At 56.6% G+C, this 25,716-nt stretch overlaps 1 protein-coding gene across 11 annotated transcripts in view; it reads left to right on the top strand.

Moving 5' to 3' along the window:
* The window catches only part of CAPN15 (calpain 15), a 60,746-nt gene extending 38,706 nt beyond the window's left edge, over positions 1–22,040 (top strand). For 9 of the 11 annotated variants that reach the window (XM_065683650.1, XM_065683653.1, XM_065683649.1 and 6 more), the window contains 11 exons: positions 6,386–7,889; positions 11,507–11,715; positions 11,929–12,112; positions 15,112–15,335; positions 16,530–16,655; positions 17,378–17,530; positions 17,697–17,858; positions 18,543–18,772; positions 18,956–19,116; positions 19,408–19,586; positions 20,237–22,040. In XM_065683650.1, coding sequence (XP_065539722.1) covers positions 6,386–7,889; positions 11,507–11,715; positions 11,929–12,112; positions 15,112–15,335; positions 16,530–16,655; positions 17,378–17,530; positions 17,697–17,858; positions 18,543–18,772; positions 18,956–19,116; positions 19,408–19,586; positions 20,237–20,414 — 3,310 coding nt within the window. In that variant the 3' untranslated portion in view covers positions 20,415–22,040. Of the gene's footprint in view, positions 1–1,191; positions 1,292–6,385; positions 7,890–11,506; positions 11,716–11,928; positions 12,113–15,111; positions 15,336–16,529; positions 16,656–17,377; positions 17,531–17,696; positions 17,859–18,542; positions 18,773–18,955; positions 19,117–19,407; positions 19,594–20,236 lie in introns of those variants that run through there. The other 2 variants (XM_065683654.1, XM_065683652.1) reach the window with 2 other exon arrangements.
* Positions 22,041–25,716: the final 3,676 nt, after the last annotated feature.

Here is a 25,716-nt window from a genome sequence, read left to right as displayed (position 1 = left end):
GGAAGAATATTGCTGTCCTTCATGGCTTCATCTCCTATTACAGGGGTGGTGGTGGTTACAGGGTATAGGGGTGGTGGATTATGTGGCTGAGAACACTGGGGCTGTTCAGCCTGGAGAAGAGAAGCTGCATGGAGACCTCGTAGCAGTATCTGAAGGGGACCTACAAGGATGGTGGAGAGGGACTTTTCATCAAGGACTATAGTGATAAGACAAGGGGTAATGGGTTCAGACTAAAACAGGGGAAGTTCAGGTTCCATATAAGGAAGAAGTGCTTTACTGTGAGGGTGCTGAGGCACTGGCACAGGTTACTCAGAGAAGCTGTGGCTGCCCCATCCCTGGCAGTGTTCCCAGCCACGTTGGACGGGGCTTGGGGCAACCTGGTCTAGTTGAAGGTGTCCCTCCCCATGGCAGGGGACTGGAACTGGGTGAGGTTTAAGGTCCCTTTCAAACAAAACTATTCTATATGGTTCTATGCGACATCATCCGGAAGACAGAGCCAGGGTCTTAACAGCAGTGTGTGGCAGGAGGACAAGTGTAGGATGAAACAGGAGAAGCATGTTTGGCCCAAGTTAGTCGAGTTTGCTGCCCAGAGAGGTTGTGTAGTCTCCATGCTTGGAGGTTTTCAAGACCAGAGTGTATAAACGTGAACAATTTGCTGTGATCTCAGAGATGCAGCTTGAAGGATTTCTGGACTGGAGACCCCTGCAAGGTGCCTTCTGACCTGAGGTCTGTGCTGGTGCAAAGTGAGAGCAGAGGCCAAAGGGACATGCCCCTTCCGGTGCTTTATTTTTGCTTGTGCCCCTGTGAGCTTGGGGGAAGGTCGCTGGTATTGAAGCCTGGTTTATTTTCTTGTCTCGCTTTGGATGAGTGGGAGAGGCAGGATTTGGAAATACTTACGCAACCTGCCCTGTTTGTATGATGCTCGCACTGAGCTGGTGACACTTCTATAGCCTCAGAGGGTTAGAAGTGTGAATCAGAGGCTGTTTTCCTCCACTGATGCCTCTATAGAAATCTGTGAGATGTGGAAAGTCCCTGTTCCAAGTGTTTTTGTGTTGTTGTGCTGCAGCCTTCCCCCGGTCCAGCCTACCAGCCCTTGCCTGGCTCTGCAGGAGTGAGTCAGCTCAGCCAACAGCATCTCCTCACCCAGGCTTCATGACGTGGAGGCCCCGATCCCAACTGTGCCCTTCTAACAGTTTAACTGTCAGAGCGATGCTGTGTGGTTCCTGACCTCCTGCACCCCCTCCTTGCCCAGGCACTGGGTTCTTCTGCCCCGGCTGGCGCTGGAGATGTGGTAGGTCCACGTGGGAATACGATGCTGAGCCCTCTTAGGTCAGAGCACCAGTGCTGTTGAAAGATGGAGAGCAAACAGCTGGATGGGGAGGAGGGGAAGTGTTTCACAGCTCGCAGACAATTGAAGCAGGGTTTTGTTTGGGGGTTTTGCTGGTTTTTCTTTTTCCTTTCCAAAGTTCCAGTGCTTTTTCTTGTATTTGTCAGATGAGGCTTTTGCTACAGCGTGTTCTGTCTCAGAGAGCTCAGGGTTTGTATGGTACTGAATAGAACAATTGATTTTTATTTATGTGTTTATTTGCTGCGGGAGAGAACTGAAGCAGGAAGTTTTAAGGCTTTAACTCTTCTGGAGGAGTTTTATTTAGAGAAGCAGCCTGATTCCGTTGCTCTGTGTGATTGGCACAAGTTCCTAGCATCCTGTTATCAGTGTGTGCTCTGCAGTGGAGCCCCAGGATCTCTTGCTCCAGTGCCCAGGTCACCTCAAGCCATTCCCTCTGGCAGCCTCTATCAAGGTGCTCCTGTCCAGGGCTGGTTGCCATCTCTTGCCCTGGAGATGCAGATCACACCAGCTTGACTCACCACCAGCTGCCTGCTGGCAGGAAAGATACAAACTGCAGGTTTTTGGGCACTTCCTGGCCCCGCACCCTGCCCTGTTCCTTCCTGTCTTACCCCACTGCTGAGGCTCCAGAAAAGCCCAGATGACACCCAAAGGTGATGGAGACCCCCTGGCTTGTTCGGTGGCTGTGTGGGAGCCAGGGCTCTGTTGCAACAGGACATGTGAGCTCAGCAGAGCCCTAGGAGGGGTCCTGAGGTGGGTTTGGAAGGTCACCACCTGGTGCCTTCTTAATCCCTTCCTTATCTTGTCATAACAATTCTACCCTGCTTTGATTAGATGTTCCTGCACATCAGCAGGAAGCAAAGGGCTGGTGATGTCCCTGCAGTAACTCTCCGTTCCCTTCTAGTAATATCCTTCCCTTGCCACCTCTGCACACTTGGAATTGGTGTCCTGAGGGAAAAAGCCACGTGTCTTCTGGGCAGCTCTGCTGCTAGGTCCTGCCTGCACAGGCTGCCTGCCAGCAGCCCTCTCCAGATACTGTCTCCTTGGCAGGGGGCTCCCTGTGGCACTCCTTAACTCAGCGACCAGTGTGGTTCAGCATGCTGAAAGCTGCCTACTTGGTTGAGTACCTTCTATATTACTTTTTAAGTGTTATAATTACATTGTTGTGATTGCCAAGGTAGATGCAGCCCTGCCAACCTGGTGCTGTCTCCTGTCAGCTGATGTACACTGTGTCTTAGTTGGGCGGAGCTGCTGTGGTAGGAAGCATGGCCATGTGGGGCCAGCCGTGTCCGTGCTGCTGGAGGTGTGGGGCTCTTGGCTGTTTCCATTTCCTTGCTGTACGCACCCAAAAAGAGCCTCTACCAGATCCCAGGCTGCCAGGAGCCTTCGTTATCCCTGTAAAGTGTCCCCTTCCCGATCAACGGTGTCTCGTGGCTGGGTGACTTTGCCAGGTCACTGTGTCCTCTCCTACACACGTGCCTGGAAGGTGGCAGGCAATGTTTATCTCAGTTGGGTTTTGTGGGGCTGGTGAGCATGTGTGTTATCATACAGCAGATGGGGCTGGTGAATAGGTGCTGGAGACAACTGTGTTTCCTCACGCAGGCTCCTTGCCTGCTGGGAAAGGAGCCAGCCAGGCTTTGCAGGGAGGAATACAGGCTTGGGCAGGCTGCAGATGGGTTTCTCCTTCATCCACTTAACTTTGGAGTGGGAGCTGCTGCTGTGATCCGCCATGTGCTGGAGTGGGTTATACCACGTAAGGGCAGGTTCCAGCCTTGTGCCCTCTGTGGTCTTTGGACCCTTAAACTAAGCCTGGTGCTCCAGGCAAGGACTTGAATTGTCCGTCAGTCCTAGCTGGGGAGCTGGTGGCTCATGGGGTACAAACGAAGATGCGTGTCCCATGTCCTCTCCCATTTCTGTGCATCTCCTGCTAGCTTGCAGGGAAAGCTGCATGGCTGCTGGGCACCAGTGTGTGGTGCCTGGGGAGAAGCAGGCAGGGATGTCTCCTGTCAGAGCTTGCCACACTGGTGGCCCTGCTGCTGCAAGGGGAGACACATCAACCCTTCCCACCCTTGAGGGAAGAGCTGATGGCCTGTCTGGGAGGTTTTAGGTTTTCCTGGGAGCTGACAGTGGAGAAGGGCAAGTAGGTGGAAATCCCAGCAGTACACAGGATGGTGTCCATGGAGTGGACAGTGTTGGGAGCCCGTTCCTGTGGCATGTGGGAGAGGAGGGAACCAGGAGAGGGACAGTGCATCCAGGGAGCGTCACATCTCCTACGGTTGGTATCAGAGCTTGGAGGAGAGCATTGTGGTGTCCTGGCTTCCACCTCCTTCTTTGCTGCCTCAAGCTTGAATCTCCTGCCCAACCGTGTGAAGGTGCTGCCTCCCCAAGCCTGCAGCTCATGGCTGATGCTTCATCAAGCAGGTCTGGTGATGCAGCTCACCCCACCATCATGTGGTACCTCTGTCTTTTAGTTGCCCTGGTTTTTTGTTTCTCTCTATTGCTATGGGAAGGGACAAGGGGATTTCTTTCCATAAGCCTGTGGTTGCATGGCCAGAAGCCTTGGCCACCTGGGTAGGTCCCTGGGTGTGCGTGATGTGTGCAAAGGTTGGTGGGTGGAGGCTCCTGATCCACAGTGAGCAATGCAGCATCTACATGCAGGAGTGGATTTTTGGGAGCCGGTGTACAGTGGGTGACAGTGTGGGACACTGCAGGACAGACATGGCACAGGTTGCTGACAGCCTTTGCTTGCCTTTTGCTGATGTCTGGAGTTTGATGAACCTCAGCCAGTAAAACAAATGGGCGTGATAGGATCACGGTGCTTTTCATGGCCCCATTTGCTTCCCTGCCTCTGCTGGGGCCGGGTGGGCAGCTCCTTCCCTCTCTCTGCTTGAGGAGCGATCTCTCTTCTTTCCAACCTGGGCATGGTGCTGCCAGAGGGAGAGGATGTGCGGCTCCACAGCTGGAGGCCTTCAGGCAGAAAAATCAATGTTTATATTTCTCTTAGCTGGAAAAGATTCCTTAAATAACTCCAGTAAAGAAATACCTTGTAAAGTTCAGGCTATGAAGTCATGGTGTATGAAGCAGAAGGAATTTCCAAGCTCTCTCTTGCAATAAGATGGATTTCTTGAGTTCAGGCTTTATTTAGAGAAACGGTTGATTTAAGAAGGGAGCTGAAGGCTGGATCTGATCTCTTGCTGAGGGGGAGCTGCTCTTCCGATGGCTGTGGAGCAGTGTCTGGAAATGTGGTTGGGTTGCTGCTGCTGGAGTATTCCTAGGGGAGTTTCTCATGTACCCAGCCATGGGGAAGGCCACCCTCCTCCTCCCTGGGGTGGCTCTTGCTGCATCCTGTGTCCCCTCAGGACCCCACTGGTGCAATGCGGGCTGCTCAGTGCCTTGGGAAGCTGGTTGTACAGGTGCTGTGCTTGGGATTCTGGAGAGCAGCCAGAACCTGGATCCCTCCCCACTGACATCTCAGATTTTTAAATCTGCACCATTAAGCATCTTTCCCTTCTTTGTTCCAGCCAGTGTCAGGGTTGAACTAGGTCATTGCTAGAGCAGGAAGAGCGGTGAGCCCACTGTGGTGCAGCTCCCATGATTTAGGCTGCTTGTTCCTTGGTCTGGCTTGGCCTGAATTTGCTGTTCCTGAGAAGAGCTGAGGGCGTGGGGTGGACTTGGAGGCTTCACCTGCAGAGCTGTCCCTGCCCAGGATCTTGAGTGAGCAAGGCAGTGTGGAAGGGCTTGGAAGGGACCAGCTCGGCTGCAGAGAAGCGCAGCTGGGCTGGAGCTTGGGTTCAAGGTTGGGACTTTAGACTTGGCTGCATTATCTGGGAGCAGGAGTGCACAGCAGAAGAGCTCCAGGCTCGTGCTGCGCAGCTGCCTCTCAAGGAGAACTGGTTTGCCCTTGTTTGGAGGAGGAAGCAGAAAGCTCTGTTTCAGCCCCACCTTTGCTCAAAGCTCCAGGAACTGCCCCTGAGCAGGGGACAAAGGGCACCAGGCAGTGCTGGGATTCCTTCTGCCGCTCATCAGCATATGTGTGAGCATGGCTTCGCCTTCCTGAAAGTACCAGCAGGGCTGAGGGGAAGGAGAGCTGCTTCCTGCAAGCCCGGAGGTTGCTGTGGGCTGCGGAGCTAGTGCAGCTGCTGCATTGCTCTTTGTGAGCATTGAACCTGCCTAGAAAACATTGTGAGGACCTTTTGCCCTGGCACAGCGTGCGTTGGACCCATTCTCTATTAGGGTTTCAGGTGTCTCTGAGCATCACTGGAGGTTGAAACCAAGGGCTGGTGCTGATGGTGTTACTTCTGCACTTCCCAGGTAAGCAGGGCAGGACCTGGAGCTGGGACACAGTGCCCCTGAGCTCAGAACCTGCAGGGGACATGTCCCAGGACTGGTGCACCACAGTCCGCCTTGGCTCCAGCACAGAAGCTGCTGCAGACAGGCCAGCTCAGGCTTCTGGCTCCAGAGCCTATAGCCAGGTGAAGGCATCACTGTACACCACAAACCTGGTTTTCCTTGCTTGGTGGTGCCTGGTATGCAATAACACAGTTATCCCAGTGTAGATAAACAGCGTGCCCGTGATGGCCAGCCAAAAGGGGAGAAGAGAAACAGGAACAGAAAGTGAAGCTGGAGTGACACCGAAGGGGGAACGAATTTGCCCTCAGAACAGCAAGTGGGCACAGCATGGTGTCATCTCCTCCAGAGAGCTGCAAGCAAGCTGCAGATGTACCAGGTGTTGAGGGTGGGTGCAGAGGCAGGGTGCTTGCTCACCAGAATGCATCCCTGACATGAGAGTGGGGCCAGTAAGGTTATGGAACTTTTTCTTGCGCCCTTCCTGAAGTGTTTTGGGTGGAGGCCAGTGCGTTTCCATGCACTTGGGAAAATGGTTTGTCAGTGCCGGAGGAATAAGTGCCTGGAGAGCAATGACTGGATTGATGGTTGTCTCCTTTCTGGAAGCAAGATGCTGACTGTGCCCGCCCAGGACACCTGTGGTACCCCTGCGGTCAGGGTGGCCTTGGCCTCACGCTGTTGTCTTCTCTCTTCCAGCCATTCCCACTCTCCTGGCTCCATGGCTGCTGTCCGCGAGTGGTCCTGCACCCGCTGCACCTTTCTGAACCCTGTTGGCCAGCGGCAGTGCTCCATATGCGAAGCCCCCCGCCAGAAGCCCGACCTCAACCACATCTTGCGCCTCAGTGTGGAGGAGCAGAAATGGGCTTGTTCCCGCTGCACCTTCAGGAACTTTCTGGGCAAGGAAACCTGTGAGGTATGTGGCTTCACCCCGGAGCCAGGACCCAGTGGCTCCCCCTTGCCCGTCATCAATGGCATCTTGCCCAAGCCCACCGTGCTTGTGGAGCCCAAGGGCACGTCCAAGGAGGAGGCTGCCAAGGCAGAAAACAGCAGCGAGGACTCAGAGGGGAAGAGCCCTGATGAAGCAGAGCTGGAGAGTGGCTGGGCTTGCCAGCGCTGCACTCTGCACAACACACCGGTGGCCAACTCCTGCTCTGCCTGTGGTGGCCCACGCAAGCTCTCACTGCCCAAGATCCCCCCAGAGGCGCTGGTCGTCCCTGAAGTCATCACCCCCGCTGGGTTTCACATGGCCCCCTCTACCCCCCAGCCTTTAGTCCCTGCAGAGATCTCTGACAGTGATGCCGTGGCCACCCAGGGCCCAGTGGCTATGGAACAAGAGGGCCAGAAGGTACCAGCCTTTGGTCCCTTCTCCCCGGGACTGCAGAACAATCCCGTCCCGCGGAGCCGCCGGGAGGTACCCCCCCACCTGCAGATGCCAGGTGCTGAAGCTCCCCAGCCCGTGGCTCAGGGTGCAGCGGGGCAGAAGGGCTCTCCCCAGGGTCAGGCCAGAGCTACCCCTGCTGCCCGCTTCCAGGATCTGCTGTCCAACAAGCGGCTGGACGTGCTGGAGGAGGAGATGGAGGTCAGTCCTTCCCATTGGAAGTGCAGCTCCTGCTCTCTGCTTAACTCTGCTGGGGCTGGTAAATGTGAGGCTTGCAGCGCACAGAAGGGGAGTGACACCATCAATCTGGCAGGGGACTCAGTGAGGTTTACCCCGTGCAGCCCCTCCAGCCCAGACTTCACCACGTGGTCCTGTTCCAAGTGCACCCTCAAGAACCCCACCGTGGCCCAGAAGTGCAAAGCCTGTGGCTCCTCCAAGCTGCATGGCTTCCAGGAGCATGGCACACAGGGCGAGCCGTCCCCACGCTGCCCTGACTGTGGCACTGGCGACAAGGGCGGCTGCTGCTCCTCGTCCTGCGGCGGCAGGGCCCCGTCCGCACGCAAGGTCGCCCGTCTCTTCCCGTCCCAGCTGCCCTCCAGCCAGGAGAGGCCGGGCCAGTGGGCTTGCCCCGCCTGCACCTTGCTCAATGAGCTGAAGGCCAAGCACTGCGTGGCCTGCCATACCCCGCAGCAGTACGTGTCCCAGCGCAAGGGCCTCAAGCCCCTCAAGAGACGGGAGAGCATGCACGTGGAGAAGAGGCGGCAGACGGATGAGGGGGAGGCCAAAGCCCTGTGGGAAAACATCGTGACCTTCTGCCGGGAGGTGAGTGCTCACTGAACTGCTCTTGCTCCTGGCTGTGCTTGGAGAGAGCCCTTCCTGCCTCCCCCATGGGGCTTGGGCGTTGCTTGGCATAGGCAGGCTGCCTTTTGTGCCCCAGAGAAGATCTTCACCAGCAACAGCAGGGTTCTAGTTGCAAACACTGGAATGTAATAGTTGGGTGCAAGAGAATCTCCGTCGTGAAAGTGACCCGCACAGTTCACTCCTGGCTCAAGGATGACAGAGTCTGAGTGTTAACTCTGAAACCTAGTGATGTTTAGACCTCGTAGCAGCCTTCCAGTATCTGAAGGAGGCCTACAAGGATGCTGAAGAGGGACTCTGTCAGGGACCGTAGCGATAGGACAAGGGGTGTTGGATTTAATCTTAAACAGTGGAAGTTCAGGTTAGATATAAGGAAGAAGTTCTTTACTGTGAGGGTGGTGAGGCCCTGGAATGGGTTGCCCAAAGAAGTGGTAAATGCCCCATCGCTGGTGGTGTTCAAGGCCAGGTTGGACAGAGCCTTGGGCTACATGGTCTAGGGTGAGGTGTCCCTGCCCATAGCAGGGGGTTGGAACTTGATGATCTTAAGGTCCTTTCCAAACCAAACCAGTATGGGATTCTATGATTCTGTGTTTTAAATCAGTAAGACTGAACATCTGGGCTGAAGGGGACGTTCTTAGGTAGTCAGTGCAGCTCCTTCCCTGTCCAAGTGTAGGGAAAGCTGGGAAAGAGTGTGCCTAGGTTTGCTGGCTGCACTAATGACACGTGTGTGTGTGTGCAGGAAATGTGAGGATGGAATAGACAGGCTCAGAGCACTGCAGGGTGCAGGCAGGGGAACGGCTTTCACTGCCAGCAGCTGAACATGTTCAGGAACCATGAGCTGGGCCTTGGTGATGTTTGGGAATGCCCAGCTGCGAATGACTTGCCTCTGTTCTAGGAGGGACAGCTGAGGTTTGGCTGGAGCCTGGATCTGGGTGAGGGTTTCAGGAGCACACACCACTGTGAAGGGTCTGGCTCCATCTGTTGGGTTTCAGTCTCAAACACTGCTCTGATGGCCTTGGTTTTAATCTGACTGGCATAAGACGCTCCTGTGAATGCTGCTCTTTCTCTGGCCTCTTTCTGGGGAAGCCTCCAGCTCTTCTGAACCAGATGGAAAGGGTGTAGCAGTCCCATTTTGGCATACAGACAAGGCTTTTCCTGTCTGGTCTGAGGAGTGTCCCCATGCCTGTGCCTCTTCTGCAAGACTGGGACCATAGGGATATTTGACTTGGGTGGGAATCTGTTGAGAATGATCCTGGTTTGGGGTTGTGGGGTTTTTTACTTGCTACATGTCCATCCCAACAGATGCTCTTGCTTATCCCACTGTCTCACACTTCTCTGATTAACCGTCCTTTTCCCTTTGTGAATGACAACATGCAGCAGCACATTCTGCAGATCCAGAAAGACAGCCCAGAGCTCTTGCTGTCTTTGTCATGCCCTGCACCTCTATCTGCAGAGCATTTTCATGTGCTGGGGAGGTCCCATTTCTGTTTTCCTCTTCCTCCATCCATCACTAAGTTCACTACTGGTAGTGCTTCCCTTGGTCCATGTGGTCCAGGGGAGGCGGCAGTGGAGGTGGTCACGTCTCTGCTCCAGAAGGGCTTGGAGGGGATTGTTGGCAGAACAGGAAGAGTGAAGGAGGTCCAATGCCTGGATTTATCAGATTGCAGGAGAAATAAGCAGAGCTTGTCTGGCACCATCTGTGAGCAGGCTCATTGCTGCCCAGGCATGGGAGGAGGTACCTGCTCCTCTTCCCTCCACTCTGGTACTGCTCCTGCAGCTCTTGTGCCTCTCCTTCCCTCCATCTCACAGGGATATTTGTGGTGATAACTTCTCTAAAGCATTTAGAAATACATGAAGGGAGACATCATGGTGTAGAGGTAACTAGCTCATTAGGCAGGCTTCCCTGTTGCTGCTGGGGAATGCACTGCTATGGCTCTCACATTGCCTCCATCATCATGCTGGTGAAGTCCAGGGGTTCCTGTGGTCCTGTCCTGGCTCTGCTGAGACCCTGGCCATGTTACCAGCAAGGCTGAAGGAAAAGCATCACAGGGACTCCACGGGGAACATCTAGCTCGTGCTGTGACTCCAGGACTGCTGTGTGCTTGGTGCCCTGCACAGCGGGGTCCCAAGGAACCCGGCTGCTTACCGAGGAGGGAGGCCCAGATGAGGCTGATGTCAGGGAGCAGGTGCTCCCCTGGGGAAAGCCAGCATGCACTGGGACGTGTCCTTGGCTCACATCAGTATTTGAATAGTGCCATCTCTTAGCTGAAAAACACCCTTCTGCGAAAGAGAAGCTAGAAGTGCTAATTGAGGCACCATGTAGAAAGCATTGACGCAGGATTGCAACAAAAGAGGAAACACAACTACTAGTTTGCTGTGCACAAAAGCTTTGGAATTTAAATTGTAGCTGGCTTTTGCTAAAAGAATTTAATTTCATTTAATTACCAATAACTAAGAAGTCCTGATTCTTATTTCACCCTGTGTTAAACTGTGTGGAAAAGCCACCTTTCTCCACTGGTTGAAGTTCTGTGCTTTCATCCTGACAGTGTGGCTAATAACTTCAGGATTATCCACCCTTCAGTCCATTTGTTGTTCAGCCTGGAGAAGAGAAGGCTTCAGGGAGACCGTAGAGCAGCTTCCAGTGCCTAAAAGGTCTACACGAAACCTGGAGAGAGGCTTTGGACAAGGGTCTGTAGGGACAGACCAAGGGGGAATGGCTTTAACCTGACAGAGGGGAGACTGAGATGAGCTCTTAGGCAGAAACTCTTCCCTGTGAGGGTGCTGAGGCGCTGGCACAGGGTGTCCAGAGAAGCTGTGGCTGCCCCATCCCTGGCAGTGTTCAAGGCCAGGTTGGATGGGGCCTGGAGCAACCTGGTCTAATGGAAGGTGTCCCTGCCCGTGGCAGTGACTTGGAACTGGCTGAGCTTTAAGGTCCCTTCCAACCCAACCAGTCTGGGATTCCATAATTCTATATTATTTTATATGCAGCAGCTATTGCATGTGGGCTCAGCTATGGGATATCCTCACTCTGGAATTCCTTGCCTGTTTGTGGTCTGGCCAAATACAATTGCAAAAGCTGCCCCTAACATCCTCCATGGATGTTCCTGGGGGGTGGCACAAGGCTGCCAAGCTCTGGAGCATGAGCAGCTCAGCCCTTAGCACAGGGCTTAGGCTGAGCAGTGTTTGCCAGCTGGCTCTTTGCAGGCTTGCTCTCCTCGTGCTTTGCCACTTCTAGAGGCAGCCAAGGTCCCCCCTGGGCCAGATTTTAGCACCAGCACAAAGCGTGAGACAGTCCCTGCCAGGGGCGGTTCCTGTGAAACACAAAAAGGCAGATTTGAGTTGCAGACTGGGGAGCTGAGCCAGCTCGTGGCTGGGCTGCACTCTGGACCCAAGGCACAAAATGCATCAATGCCATTGCCAGCAGACACCCAGCCCCAGCGCTGTCCCCTGCATCAGAAGGGGCTGCCCAAGTGGGAGGGCTGAGGGTGCAGGGGGGCCTCTCCAGGCCAGCCTTGTCCTAGGGGACCCCAGGATGCTACACAGCTGCGCATTGATGCTCTCTTTGCCTTTTGCTCTCACAGAACAAAGTCAATTTTGTAGATGACAGTTTTCACCCTGGACCCAAGTCCGTGGGATTCCCAGAAGGCGACAGCGTGCAGCAGAGGGTGAAACAGTGGCTGCGACCCCATGAAATCAACTGTAGCATCTTCAAGGACCGGTCGGTGAAGTGGTCAGTGTTTCGGACACCCAGGCCCTCAGATATCCTGCAGGGACTGTTGGGAAACTGCTGGTAAGGGCGTGTGAGCTGGGCTGACACTTTCCTGCCCCTTCCTCATTTTCCCTCTCCTTCATCCACATCCAGATCAGACTCCTCAGCCCTACTCAAACCCATTTATACCCCCAGGCGTGTAGCCCATCCTCTGCCTCACCCCTTAACCATGTCTCCTGCATGGCTGGGCAGCTGCCTGCTGCCTGCCCATGCCACGTCCCCTCCCACTGGCAGGTTCCTGAGCGCCCTGGCTGTGCTGGCCGAGCGACCCGAGCTGGTGGAGCGGGTGATGATCACCAGGACACTGTGTCCCGAGGGTGCCTACCAGGTGCGGCTCTGCAAGGATGGCACGTGGACCACGGTGCTGGTGGATGACATGCTGCCTTGCGATGAGTGCGGGTTCCTCCTCTTCTCGCAGGTCAGCGGCTCTGGGGGCATAAAGGAGTGATGGGATGGGAATTGCTCTGCAAGGATGGGGGATGCTCGTCCCCAGCTCTCTGAGGAGAGGCAGTGGGAAGAGGTACTGCTGTGAGACACCTACTCTTGTGCTGCGTGGGGGGTTTGCAGCTCAGGATCCTGCTTTTTGCTGCACCCTCAAGACAGCTGAGCTCTTTGAAGCCATAATATAAAGCTATTTAGGCCCCTTTGTCCATTTTTCAGGCTGTGATGAAGTTTCATTTACAATTGCCTTTCCCTCGCTCCTCCCTGCAGTTCAATAGCATGAGAAGCCACCTACATTCTTCACAGCAAAAGGAAACTCTTTTAACCGGAGTGTTTTGTGCTGCGGGGGGCTGAGGGAAAGCTGTTGCTTTCCTCTGCGGGGAGGTCTGGCAGCTTGGCTTTGCCAGGGAGGGACCGTGGAGTGGGAGGGACAACAAATCAGCCTGTTTCGAGCCAGTGCCCAGTTGCTCTGAGCACACTCAGGTGGCATCTGCTGCGATGAACGGAGCTCCTGCAGCCACTTCAGGCCGTCAGTGCTGTCATGCCCATCCCGCTTGCCAGGCCCAGCGGCACTTGCTGGGATCACGTCCATGAAGGAGACTGAGAACGTCTTTATTGAAACTCAGGCAGCAAAATCTGACAAAGAAAACAAAGTGCCACTGTCAGGAGGAGCCACAGACCCAGGACTGATGGGTTGGACTTTGTTCTGACAATTCCAGTCCTCTTTTAAAATACACACAGTCCCACACCACATCATCTATAGATGTCAGGACAGAACTCTGGCCAGGGAAGTGGGGCCTGAAGGTAAGGACAAGGGGGAATGGCTTTAACCTGACGGGGGAGACTGAGATGAGCTCTTAGGCAGAAGCTCTTCCCTGTGAGGGTGTTGAGGCGCTGGCACAGGGTGCCCAGAGAAGCTGTGGCTGCCCCATCCCTGGCAGTGTTCAAGGCCAGGTTGGACGGGGCTTGGAGCAACCTGGTCTAGTAGAAGGTGGCAGGGGTTTGGGACTGGGTTGAGCCTTAGGGTCCCTTCCAATGCCCATGATTCTATGATTTGGGGAACCTTAATGTTGGTACAGCTTGAGTGTGCTCAGTAGCCTCTGCCCTCCGCAGTGTGGAGGTGGCCCAGTGCTGGGGCAGCTGCTGGTTGTCCCGGGGCTGTGTCGAAGCTCACAGGCTGTGTCGAAGCTCACAGGCCTCTCGGGGCAGCAGCACAGGTGGCTCCAGAACCTTCCTTACCCGTGGCTCCAGGCAGGGACTTGCAGCTGTCCAAGCTGCCTGGCCACATTCCCAGCAGCATGGTGGATCTTCCCCTGGGACACAGGGACACTGAGTGGGGCAAAGTGGCTGAAAGCCAGTCCTCTTAAGGAGAAAACTTTAGAGAGGGGAAGAAGGAGGAATCGGTGTCTACGTTTTGCCTCTCAGTACACAAGGATACAGATGCACTTCTTTATTTTCAGTGTAAGATTTACCTGTCTCTGTTTTCTTTTTTAATTTCCATCCATCTTTCCTCTCTTACAAATTTCAAGTCTGTTGTTGTTGTTATTATTATTGATGGAAGGTTTTCTCATGGGCTGGCCTTGCCCTACCTGTGTTTCCAGGGGCATCTGAATGTTAGCAAGATTTTTCCACCGAGTGTTTAGCTGTGGGAGCTAAGAAAGGAAAACCAGAGTTTTAAAATCAAAAGAAAATCAGGTTCTTTCCCAAGCTCCCTGACTGTGGCTCAGGCAGAAAAACCAACATGGATTTTGTTGAGTGAAGGACTCAAACCCCAGTGGAAAGCACTTGCAAGCTTTCTTTACCCATGGCAATGAAATCTTCAGGGCCCTCCTTTCCTCTCCCAGCTCTCGGCTGCCACCTGGGAGTCGCACACGGTCACACTGCACCAGGGCTTTTACCCTCCAAGCACTGGCTAAAAACCTCATCTTCTGGGCTTGTAGTGGATGGTATTGTCTCCTTGCCTTCTGCCCTCATGCACCTTCCCCTTGGCATCCTCACTGCAGGCAGGGGTTGGGGCTGAGGTGTCTCGCATGCTGGGGATGAGAGGTGAAGCACGGCTGGAGGCTCCACCCTGCAGTGACTTGGACATGGTGGTAATGACTGCACCCTGAGCCTGTGGCCGATGGAGGCTTCTCAAACCTGGGTGCATTAATGCAGAGTCTCCGTTTCTTCCCATATCTATAATCAGCCTAGAGATGCCAAGAGCAATAGCCTAGCACCAGAACAAAGTGTCTCCAGGGGGAGCTTTCCACCCTGGAAAACTTGCATCTTGTCGCAGCATCTTGCCACTTGCCCGAGAGATCTTGGAGCTTGTCCTTGAAACAGTGTCACTGTTCCATGGGTAAAATCTACCTGGTCCCACCTCCATGTGTGCTCTAGGCAGCCTCCTCCGCCAAAGGTGTGTTAGTTTTGGTTTGCAGCAGTGTGTGAGTGAAAGGCAGCTGTTCCAGATGTGCTCGATAGCCTCTTCCAGTATACTTCATCCCTGGCAGTGTTCAAGGCCAGATTGGACAGAGCCTTGAGTGAAATGGTCTGGTGGGAGATATCCCTGCCCATGGCAGGGGGGTTGGAACTGGATGAGCTTAAGGTCCTTCCCAGCCCACACCAGTCTGGGATCCTATGATTATTAAACCCTTTTCAATCCAGGTTGAAGCAGAAGGAAGGGACAGTTAGCTTGTAATGTGGGCTGCCAGCCTGACTACCAAGGCACCGAAGGGTGCAGCTCTGTCTGACAGACATTCACTCCAGGATGTTTTCCTAAGTGGAATTGAACTGTGCAATCAAAACACTGAGCAGTTAGAGAATGGGTTCTTTGTCATGCGACCAAGCTCCTGGTGTCTGGTCTTGCTGCTCCTGCCTCTCCATCTCCAGCAGAAGGGTGGCTGAGAGGGGCTTTGCATCGTCTGCATGTGCTGCGTTTGCTTTCCCATCCCCTGCCCGTGGCAGCTCATGACGTGTTTCTCCCTCTTTCCACAGGCGCAGAGGAAGCAGTTGTGGGTCGCCCTCATTGAGAAGGCTCTGGCCAAGCTCCATGGTTCGTACTTTGCCCTCCAGGCGGGGCGTGCTATTGAAGGCCTGGCTACACTAACGGGTGCGCCCTGCGAGAGCCTGATGCTGCAGGTCAGCTCCACTAACCCTCGCGAGGAGCCCATTGACACTGACCTCATCTGGGCCAAAATGCTGAGTTCTAAGGAGGCTGGGTAAGATGAGGCAGGAGGATGCCGTGGCAGGAGCATGGACACTTGGAGAGGGCGGGAGAGGGGAGCACTCTTGGAGAGGCTCAGAGGAGAGGGCCTCATCTGGAGCACTGGTGGAGCTCCACCTTTAAACTCCTCAGAAATTCTTTCTCCTTTGTTTCGTTCTCGTATGAAATGAAAACGCTGGTGAAGTTCCCTGTGCACGTTTACTGCTGTCTTGTAGGAGTTGTGAAGTGGCCGGCATCCAACCCGCTTGCTTTGCTTTCAGTGGTGTCTGTATTGTGAAGTGCTTGACCCTGCACGTGTCTCCCACCCATACACGTTGCAGCTTTGCTGGCCATACCTTGGCATGACTCTAGGCAGTCTGTAGGAGACAAAGCAAAAGTAAATGTATGTACAAAAAAGATGTGGATGGGCTGAGAGGATCTAGAGAAGGACCACAAAGATGATCCAAGGACTGGGAAGCATGTGATGAAAGGCTGAGTGAGCTGGGCTTGTTCAGCACTGAGAAAGGAAGGCTCAGGGGAGAACCTTCACCATGTGCCAGTACTTAAAGGGTGGCTACAAAGAAAAGAGACCCCCTTTTTACAAGGAGTCACATGAAAAGAGGAGGGGTAATGGGCACAAGTTACTCCTTGGGAGATGCCAGCTGGACACAGGAGGAAAATTTTTCCAACGAGAACAACCAGCCACTGCAATAATCTCCCCAGGGAAGTGGTGACTCCCCAGCACTGGGCACCTTTAAGGTTTGGCTGGACAGAGTGCTGGGACATCCAGTCTAGGTCATGCTTTGCTTAGACAGGTTGGACCGCATGATCCTTGAGATCCTTTCCAACCTGGTATTCTCTGATTCAAACACCTTATCGCTCTGGCAGGAGTGGGAGGGCAGTTGGGTTAGCTGAAGGCACAGGGGAGACTGATAGATGCCAGCATGTGGTGTTCCCCCAAGCCTGGCTGGTGCAGATCTCTCACTCCAAATAGTCTGTCCTCACCCCTGCAGGGGCCAGCAGCCTGCAAAGGGGAGGCAGATGCACCACTTGCCTTTCTGTGTGGCTGTGGAGGCTTAGTGTTCTTGCAGAGAGGGAATATCCAGGAAGCTCCTGAGGGGAGCCTGTCCCGTGCCGTGAGCAGTAGGGATGAGCTTCCCCCCATACCAGGCCTGGCAGGACATTGAGGTTTTGCTGTTCCCTTGTGCAGGTTCCTCATGGGCGCGTCCTGTGGAGGAGGCAACATGAAGGTGGATGATGTGGCCTACGAGAGTATGGGTCTCCGTCCACGGCATGCGTACTCCATCCTGGACGTGCGGGATGTCCAGGGCTTCAGGTGAGCTCAGGGTGGAGGCTGGTGTGGTCCAGCAGACATCCCTGCCACAGCCCAAGCACAAACCCTGGGGACGCATAACTGAGTGCAGGCCGGATGAGACCTCGGGGACTCTTCAGTGCCCCATCCTCACGGCCAGCAAGGGCTATTTCTTCATCCCAGGCTGTTATGTAAGTGCTTTTTTCCATATATGCTGTCCTTTCTGGGCACAGCCTCCACGTGCAGGGCTGCTCTGCTCCAGCACACCCTAGAGTGCAGAATGGTTCCCCAGGTCTCACAAGACACAGAGGATTGAGTTGAGCTCTTGCATGAGGTAGTCAGGGCACTGTTCTCACTTTTGGAAGGTGGGGGATAGAAACGGGTGCTGCCTGCAACAGCCTGGGTGCTCTTTGAAGCCCCATTTCCAGCCACATCACACTCATCAGCCTCTTCCCTGCTGAGTCTGTTCCCTGTGGTGCCTGGCTGCAGGCCCCTTGGTCAGGGAAGGGCGGAGGGAGCTGCAGCAGGTCCAGAGCTGCTGGTCAAGAGCATCTCCAGCCACGGTGGGGGTGGAAAATTAGGTCTAGGGTGCTGTGAGGGCTTTGAAAGGCAGTGGCAGAAGTGGCGTTGTGCCTTCTGCAGGGGGCTGTCTGGGTCTACAGAGGTGGGAGGGCATCTCAGAGAGGTGATCTTTCTTGTGCTCCGCTTCCTCCTGGGCCTCTGGCACTATTTCTCCTTTCCCCCAGGTTACTGCGGCTCCGAAACCCCTGGGGCCGCTTCTCCTGGAACGGGAGCTGGTCCGATGAGTGGCCACACTGGCCGACTCCACTGCGGCACGACCTGATGCCCCACGGCAGCAGTGAAGGTGTCTTCTGGATGGAGTACAGCGACTTCATCAAGTACGGTAGTGCCCAGGAGGGCAGAGCCTGTGGGGTGGGCAGCAAGGCAGGGGACAGAAAACAGGACACAGGGGTCAAGGTGGGGCGGGCAGGAGAAGGTCTGCATGAGGGCAGAGCAGTGTCCACACAGAGCACCCTGCCGGGGCTGAGCCCAGCTTCCCCACAGGTATTTTGACTCAGTGGATATCTGCAAACTCCATTCGGACTGGCACGAGGTGCGCGTGCAGGGCATGTTCCCCAACAAGGCCAGTGGGCCGGTGACAGTGACATCGCTGACGGTGTTGGAGCGAGCTGCCCTGGAGTTTGCCCTCTTCCAGGAGGGCAGCAGGTGAGCTGGACCTGGGAGAAAGCCCAAACACATCACCCTTTTGTCCCAGGCCATCCCGCAGGGTCACAGAGCTCAAGGATGGGTCCCCATTCCCCATTTCTCCAGTTCTCAAGGTCTGCTTTTTGTTGTAGCCAAAACCCAAGTCCTGAACATGTGCTCATTTCTAGGGCTGGAACTTGGGGCAGCGGGAGGACTGGATGAGAGAGTTTGGATAGTCAGCCTGGGGAAGAGAAGGCTCCAGGGAGACCTTAGAGCAGCTTCCAATGCCTAAAGCAACTACAAGAAACCTGGAGAGGGGCTTTGGACAAGAGCCTGTAGGGACAGGACAAGGGGGAATGGCTTTAACCTGCCAGAGGGGAGACTGAGATGAGCTCTTAGGCAGAAGCTCTTCCCTGTGAGGGTGCTGAGGCGCTGGCACAGGGTGCCCAGAGAAACTGTGGCTGCCCCATCCCTGGCAGTGTTCATGGCCAGGTTGGACGGGGCTTGGACAACCTGGTCTAGTGGAAGGTGTTCCTGCCCTTGGCAGCGGGTTGGAACTGGGTGAGCTTTAAGGTCCCTTCCAACCCAAACCAGTCTGGGATCCTATGGCGACCCCTCCTCTGGATCTGCCATCCTGCCTGTGCCCTCCCCGTGCTCTGCAGCCCGGCACTGGAGTGATGTTACTGTTCTCCCCTTATGGTGCAGGCGGTCGGACGCAGTGGACAGCCACTTGCTAGACCTGTGCATCATGGTGTTCCGGGCCACCTTCACCAGCGGGAACAAGCTGAGCCTGGGCCGGCTGATGGCTCACAGCAAACGGGCTGTCAAGAAGTTCGTCAACTGCGATGTCATGCTGGAGCCGGGCGAGTACGCCGTGGTGTGCTGTGCTTTCAACCACTGGAACACTGCCCTGGCAGGCCCCAGCGCTCTCCAGGGTGAGGGGCTCCCCACGCAGCCGTGCTCCCTTGCAGTGGGCAGCGATGGCAAAGCCCTTGACCTTCACCATGGGGACCTTGATGCGGGTGGAGGTTGCTTCCACATGCAGCAACCCTGCTCCTGGGGGTTGTGGGCTTGGTGACAGTGACACTGATCCCTCCTTCCTCCATGTGTCTCTGCAGCATCCAGTCCCACCAGCAGCCGACCAGCCACTGATTATTCTAGCTATATCCTGGCAATCTACAGCTCCCGGCTGGTGATGGTGGAGCAGGTGGAGGCGCAGCCCACCACTTTGGCAGATGCCATCATCCTGCTGACTGAGAACAAGGGCGAGCGCCATGAGGTGGGTGCAGAAGGCATAGGGCAGTGGCTGCCTGTGGCTGCACTGGAGTCAGGGTGATGCTGACAGTGGGAGCCTGGACCCTGCCTCTGCTGCATCCTCAGTCTGGCAGTGGCCAGGCAGGGTTGTGCCAGCCCTGGTTGCCACCTTGTCTCCTTCAACCCCATGGATACCCATCACCTTTGCTGCTTGGGTGCCTGAGCAGCTGGGGATGGAAGATCCTGGTCCATGGGCTGAGACTGGGAGCAGGGGTGCTCAGAGACCTGCCAGCCCTGACCCTGCTCTTTGCCCCAGGGCCGCGAGGGGATGACCTGCTACTACTTGACGCATGGCTGGGCAGGGCTCATCGTGGTGGTGGAGAACCGGCACCCCAAGTCCTACCTGCATGTCCAGTGCGACTGCACAGACAGCTTCAACGTCGTCTCCACGCGCGGGAGCCTCAAAACACAGGACAGCGTTCCCCCCCTGCACAGGTCTGGGGTAGGCAGAGGTGGCGAGGGCAGGCATGAGGCTTGGAGCCAGGCAGGGTCTGGGGCTGGCAGGGAAGTGTGGGCAGAGGGTGGACACTGGGGTGACATCACATCATCTGGCCCCCTCACTGCAAGAGAGACATTTTGGTGCTGGAGTGGGTCCAGAGAAGGGCAATGGAGCTGGTGAGGGTCTGGAGCACAAGTGTGATGAGGAACGGCTGAGGGAACTGGGGTGTTTAGTCTGGAGAAGAGAAGGCTCAGAGGGGACCTTATTGCTCACTGCAACTGCCTGAAATGAGGATGGGGCCAAGAGGTGGGGGTTGGTCTCAGTTTAACAAGTGATAGGATGCGAGGAGATGGTCCCGGGTTGCACCACTGGAAGTTTAGACTGGATATTAGGAACAGTTTCTTCCCCAAAGGGTGCTCAGGCATTGGAACAGGCTGCTCAGGGCAGTGGTGGAGTCACCGTCCCTGAAAGTGTTCACAGACGGTGTAGATGAGGCTCTTAGTGCCATGGGTTAGTGGGGGCCTTGGCAGTGCTGGGGAACGGTTGGACTTGATCTTAAATATCTTTTCCAACCTGGTTGTTTCTATGGTTCTATGGTCAGGGCAGAGGCAGCTGCCTGGCCCTGACCCTGCCATTCTCTTTGCAGGCAAGTGTTGGTGATCCTTTCCCAGCTGGAGGGTAACGCCGGCTTCTCCATCACCCACCGCCTGGCGCACCGCAAAGCCACCCAGGCCTTCCTCAATGACTGGATGTTGACGAAGGGCACCCACAACCCGCTGCTCACGCCTGAGGTCGCAGGGCTCCATGGCCCCCGGCCACTATGACAAAGCGCTTCCCACTCCCTGCTCCGCTCCCCCCTTCTCTGCACCGAACCTCTGGCCTGGGGTCACACCTGAGCTGTCAGTGCTGTGAGGCAGAGCCAGAGCATCAACACCCAGCACTTGGCTTGCTCGGAGGGCCAGGACCAGCCCTGCCCACTGCCCCCCCCGGCCCTGGCACCTCTGGACCCCTGTGCACTGGATGAGGAGCTGTGGGCACGGGGCCATCTCAGGATCCCTCCTGCCCCAAACCTGCCCTGGGGCCAGTGCCCTCTGCCTGCAGCAGGGGGGCTGCAGGAGAAGGGGGGGCTGGAGGTTGCTGTCAAGGCCCTTCACAGGCGCCGCGCTCAGGACTCTGCCCCCTCCCGCGGTGCCAGGGCGCTGGCGCTGCAAAAATAAGAATATACCTCTGATGTCTGTCCGTCCGTGTGACCCTCCGTCTGTCCCCGGCCCCTTCCCACTGTCGTGTTCCCCACCATTGTCTGCTGCCAGGACCAGCATAGCACTGAGGTACCATAGCAGGGGGTGCCGAGGTCACCATGGTGCACTCCTGGTTGGACCCCTCCATCCACCTCGCGTGTCCCGTGTGCTGGGGCTGGGAGGAGTAGGGGCTGGGGAGGAGATGGCGCTGGGTTGTTCGAGGAAGCTGCTGTCGGGGGGTTTCCTCACCCCTCAGGCTGACCTCCACCACCACTGCTCGGGGTGGGCAGCGAGGCCATGGGGTGATGCTCAGCATTGCTGCAGCAGGGGGGACCCCACTCACCTCGTCACACAGAGTCACTATGCAAAGGCAGCCTGTGGGAGCAGTGCCTGGAGTAAAGCCATGGCCCCGAGTGGGACTCAGTCCCCCCAGGGGCTTCCCCATGCTGTGCCGAGGGGTGACGGCTCCAGAACCGGCCTCTGGGGAGCAGCTCCCATGGCTTTACCACGTTGCCATGTCCTGGGGGGGGTATGATTTTGGGGGGTGGGAAAAGCAGAGCACCCCATCCTTAGAGGCCAAGCCCTGTGGGCAGAAGTGAGCACAAGGCAGATGCCTGCAGGTGCTGTGGGGTGCTGCTGGCTGTCCCCCCCTCTGCTGGGCATGGTGGCTGTCTGGCTTAGCACAAGGGTGTGTGCGTGTGTGTGTGTGTGTGTGTGTATTTTGGGGGTCCCCCGGTGTTCCCCTCCTTCCCAAGCCATGTGACCCTGCAGTTTGGTGTGGAGCAGGTGATGCTGGGTGCTGGGATGGTGCTGGGGGGCTGCCTGCACCCCACACCCTGCACGGGTAGGGATGGATGGTGGCTTGTGGCTTTGTCCAGCGTGTCCCTGTGTCCTGGGCAGCGGGGGGTGGCTGCGTTGGCCCCATCGCTGCCCGCAGCCACTGAGCCAAGCTCTTGTCTGTATCTCCATTCCATTTTCTCCCTCCCCCTCTCCTTCCTCCTTTGATTTGTCGTTCACTTTTTCCCCCTCTTTCTTTCCGTCTCTGAGCTGTGAATATTTTTAACCCTGTAAATACTACCCAGCTCTTCAGAATCATAGGATATTTTATCAACTGTAAATCAAAGCAGTAATCCCTGTACCATACGAATTATCCATGGGTGGTTTTCAAACTCAGGTTCTGACGGACCAAATAAAGTTTTGTTTTGTACTGAAGCTGCTGCGTTCGCTGTGCTCGGCTTTGGGAGGGATGCAGGGGTGACTGGGATGGAGAGATTTTGGGTCCAAGCAGGGCCTTGAAGCCGTGTCTTACAGTGATGGGTGTCTGTCGGTGACTTCAGAGCAGAGCGGAGCACTAAAAGGGTGAAGTTAGGTTGTAGGTTTCTTCGGGGGCGTTTCGGGGAGTGAGGGCAGGGAAGGGGAACAGAGAACGTGAATTCAGACATGCTCAGGGCCGAGCAGGGCTGCGTCGCTGCCGGGAGAGGGCACCCGCTGCCTGTCCCTGCCTGTCCGCTTCCCTGCCCGGGCAGGGCTCCTCCTGCCTCAGTTTCCCCATCAACGCCGGGATGGGCGAGGGCTGTGATGGTGTCAGGGCGGTGCCCAGTGCATCCCTGACCCCGTGGCCAGGCTCGGGCACGGTTGGCTTTTGGGAATCAGAATCACTGAATAGGTTGGGTTGAAGGGACCCTAAGGCTCATCCAGTCCCAACCCCCTGCCACGGGCAGGGACACCTTCCACTAGACCAGGTTGCTCCAAGCCCCGTCCAACCTGGCCTTGAACACTGCCAGGGATGGGGCAGCCACAGCTTCTCTGGACAGCCTCTGCCAGCGCCTCAGCACCCTCACAGGGAAGAGCTTCTGCCTAAGAGCTCATCTCAGTCTCCCCTCCTGCAGGCTAAAGCCATTAAAAGCCATTTTGCCCAGAGAAGCTGTGGCTGCCCCATCCCTGGCAGTGTTCAAGGCCAGGTTAGATGGGGCTTGGAGCAGCCTGGTCTGGTGGAAGGTGTCCCTGCCCATGGCAGGGGGCTGGTATTGGGTAAGCTTTAAGGTCCCTTTAACCTAAACCTTTGCCCAGTCCTGTGACACTCTGCACCCTCACACCACGCAGGGCTGCTCCCATCCTCCTTCTGTCTCCTGCCGGGGCCGGCTGGTGCAGGCAGAGCTTTCCGGCTGAGTGGCAGCGCCGGCTGCCAGCCCGCTCCTGCCTGGGGTGGGCACCTTGAGACCAGTGGGGAGAGACAGAAGGAGAAGAATTCCGTCTTTCTTACAGCAACTCCTAATAGATTTTTCCAGGCGAAACATCTTTGCATTCAGGAGGCCCTGTCACAAGCCATCAGCCTCAGCCGGGGAGAAACAGATGGAGAGTTAATTTTGGTGGGGAGGGCTCTGCTGCTCCCCTCAGTCTGTTCACGAGAGGAGCCGTGTGGCAGAGGGAGGTTTAACCGTGCTGCCGCAGCCCCTTGCCCTCACCTCTGTGGGATGCTGAGGGCTTGTGTGGCTCAAACCACTGCCCATCACCCCCATGGGGCTGCCCCACATGTGAGCGGGGTCCCCTCACCTGGCCCTGTGCTGCTCAGTGCTGGGGACACACTCGGACATCTCAGCCTAGTGACCCGGTGGTGGCCCGTGTCATGATGGCCAGCCCAGGTGGGAACTGCATCCTCGGAGCCGCATCCTGGCCATTGCGCTGGAGGCAAATCCTACTGTGCCGGGAGCCCGGTGCAGCTGGAGCACTCAAGAACGGGGTGGGCTGGTGCATGGTGGGGCAGCACCTCCCAGGAGCAGGCATACGGATGCTGCCCCTGGCCCTGAGCCACCGGGACACCATGGAGAGCCCTCAGGACACCCTCTGGGTCACCGACTGGGTGACGGTGTGGCCATGGAAAGGGTGGAGGTGAAATCAAGCTGTAGCTGTGCATCATCCACAAGGGTTGAGCCAGCATGAACTCTTCTGCGAGTCCCTGTAATTGTGTGTCAGAGGATGGGATGTATTTGACACATCAGCTTTGGAGCAGCGCGTGGCTTTCACAGTACATTTGTTGTCCCTCGACAATGTCATGTCTTGAGCCTGAGGTGTGAGAGGGGAAATGGGGAAGGGCAGTGAGAACGGTGGGTCTGAAGGGAAGGACGGATGGAAGGACAGAGAACAGGACATGGTGGGGGAGGATGGAGGAAGAGCGCTGTTGTACTGACCCATATGAACACACCGTGTGTGTGACAGCAAGGGCAGCAAGGGGTCTGTCCCACCCGGCCCTGGCATGGTGCGTGACCCCATCAGGGGGCTGTGGCTACAAAAAGCAAAGTGATTCACAAGTCACCCCAAGGACACCAGGTTAACTGCTGCCCACCGTGCGGGTCCCTTCCACACATGGAGTTGACACCGCTGCTCCCAGGTGTGCATGAGGATGCTCGGGCGTGCGGAGGTGTTTGACATCCCATCAGCATGGTCACCCCCCTTTAACCTGCAGAGCACGGGGTGTCTCCCAGGGCCGGAGGTGGAGGTGTGGGTCCCTGCTGCGGGGCGCAGGCAGGCGCTGGACCGGGCTGCACGGGGAGGAGGCACGCTGAGGAGCGAGGGCTCAAGCGCTCTCCGTGATTCACTCTGACTATAATGGGAGCTGCTGGTGAATATTTTATGGTTCCCACAGGGCAGATAGAACATATTGTGCATTTTACGCCACAAATCTCCGCCTAGAGACAAAGGGAGGCTTAAAAACACAGCAGCACCATCGCCGTGCAGGGCTGCAGAGCCGCAGCACCGGTGCAATGCCACTGCTGCCCACCCGTGCCACCCTCCCAGGCGTGCTCAGGGTTGCCCCCAGCCCAGCACCGTCCCACCGGGGCTGTTCGGCAGCCGCAGGACCGGGAGCTGCGGTGGCTGCGGGGCCCGGGCCCGCCTGCTCCGCGGCTCTGCGGCGCAAGCAAAGTGCTTTGCCCGGGGCTGAGCGCTGCCGGAGGGGCCCTGCCTGCTCCGCCGCTGCCTGCGCCGGGAGCTGCCTTCCCCCTCTTCAATAATGCAGCCCCTGCCCCGGCCGCCCGCCTCCACTGCCCGCGATAATGGATCAGGGACGCGAAGGATCGCCCCGGCTCTGCACCCCCGGGCACCCCGCACCCTCCTCACCCTCCGCTGAGGCCGATGCTCTGCGATGGAGGAGCCTTCACGTTCGCATGCGGCAGCCGCTGCCCAGCTTGAACACACCAGGATGGGGGTTTTGAGGCGCTGCCTGCAAGGAAACCCCATGGCCTGCCTGGAGCTCCTGGCTGGTCCTGCTCAGCAGGGACATGTAGCGTGGTTGGCTCCATCGGCATGTGCCAGGACAGTGGCTCAGGCTGGGGGTCCCAGCCCTGTGCAGTGGCGTGTTTGTATGGATGAGCTCTGTGTGCTGGGGGGCTCATCTCACTCCCCTCCAGCACACCCTGCTCCTGGCAGGCAGAGATCCATTAGAGACATTGCCTGCAGCTGCCTCCACGGACCGGATCTGTGTTGGAGCTGTGGAGGCAGCGGGCAGGGATGAGAGGAGGAGGAGAAGGATGCAGGCACATGCACCAGTGGGTCAAGTCAAGCCCATGGGTGCTAATATGGATGCTGAGCAGCCTTTCACCCCCCCACCCCAGAGAACTGCCCCAGCTCTCCACACAGATATCACCCAGTGGGTGAGGACATGATGCTGGGGGGCAGTTGGCATTCAGAAAGGGATGACACCCCCTCCCTGAGGTGTGGGTCAGCCCTGGGAATCCCCCACAGCGCTGGGGGCACCTCCCCAACACGGTCATGCAGTGGAGGTGACACACAAGCCACCAGCAAGGGCCAGCCTGGGCACCTGCTGCACCATGGCACCCCATTAGCCGTATGAGTGAGCCCTGACATCTCTCCCCCTCCAAATGGGCACCAA

This window comes from Lathamus discolor, chromosome 6 (genome assembly GCF_037157495.1).
Source record: "Lathamus discolor isolate bLatDis1 chromosome 6, bLatDis1.hap1, whole genome shotgun sequence".
Lineage (NCBI taxonomy): Eukaryota > Metazoa > Chordata > Aves > Psittaciformes > Psittacidae > Lathamus > Lathamus discolor.
Note: the sequence above shows the minus strand (reverse complement) of the source record. Positions and strands in the feature narration are given on the sequence as shown.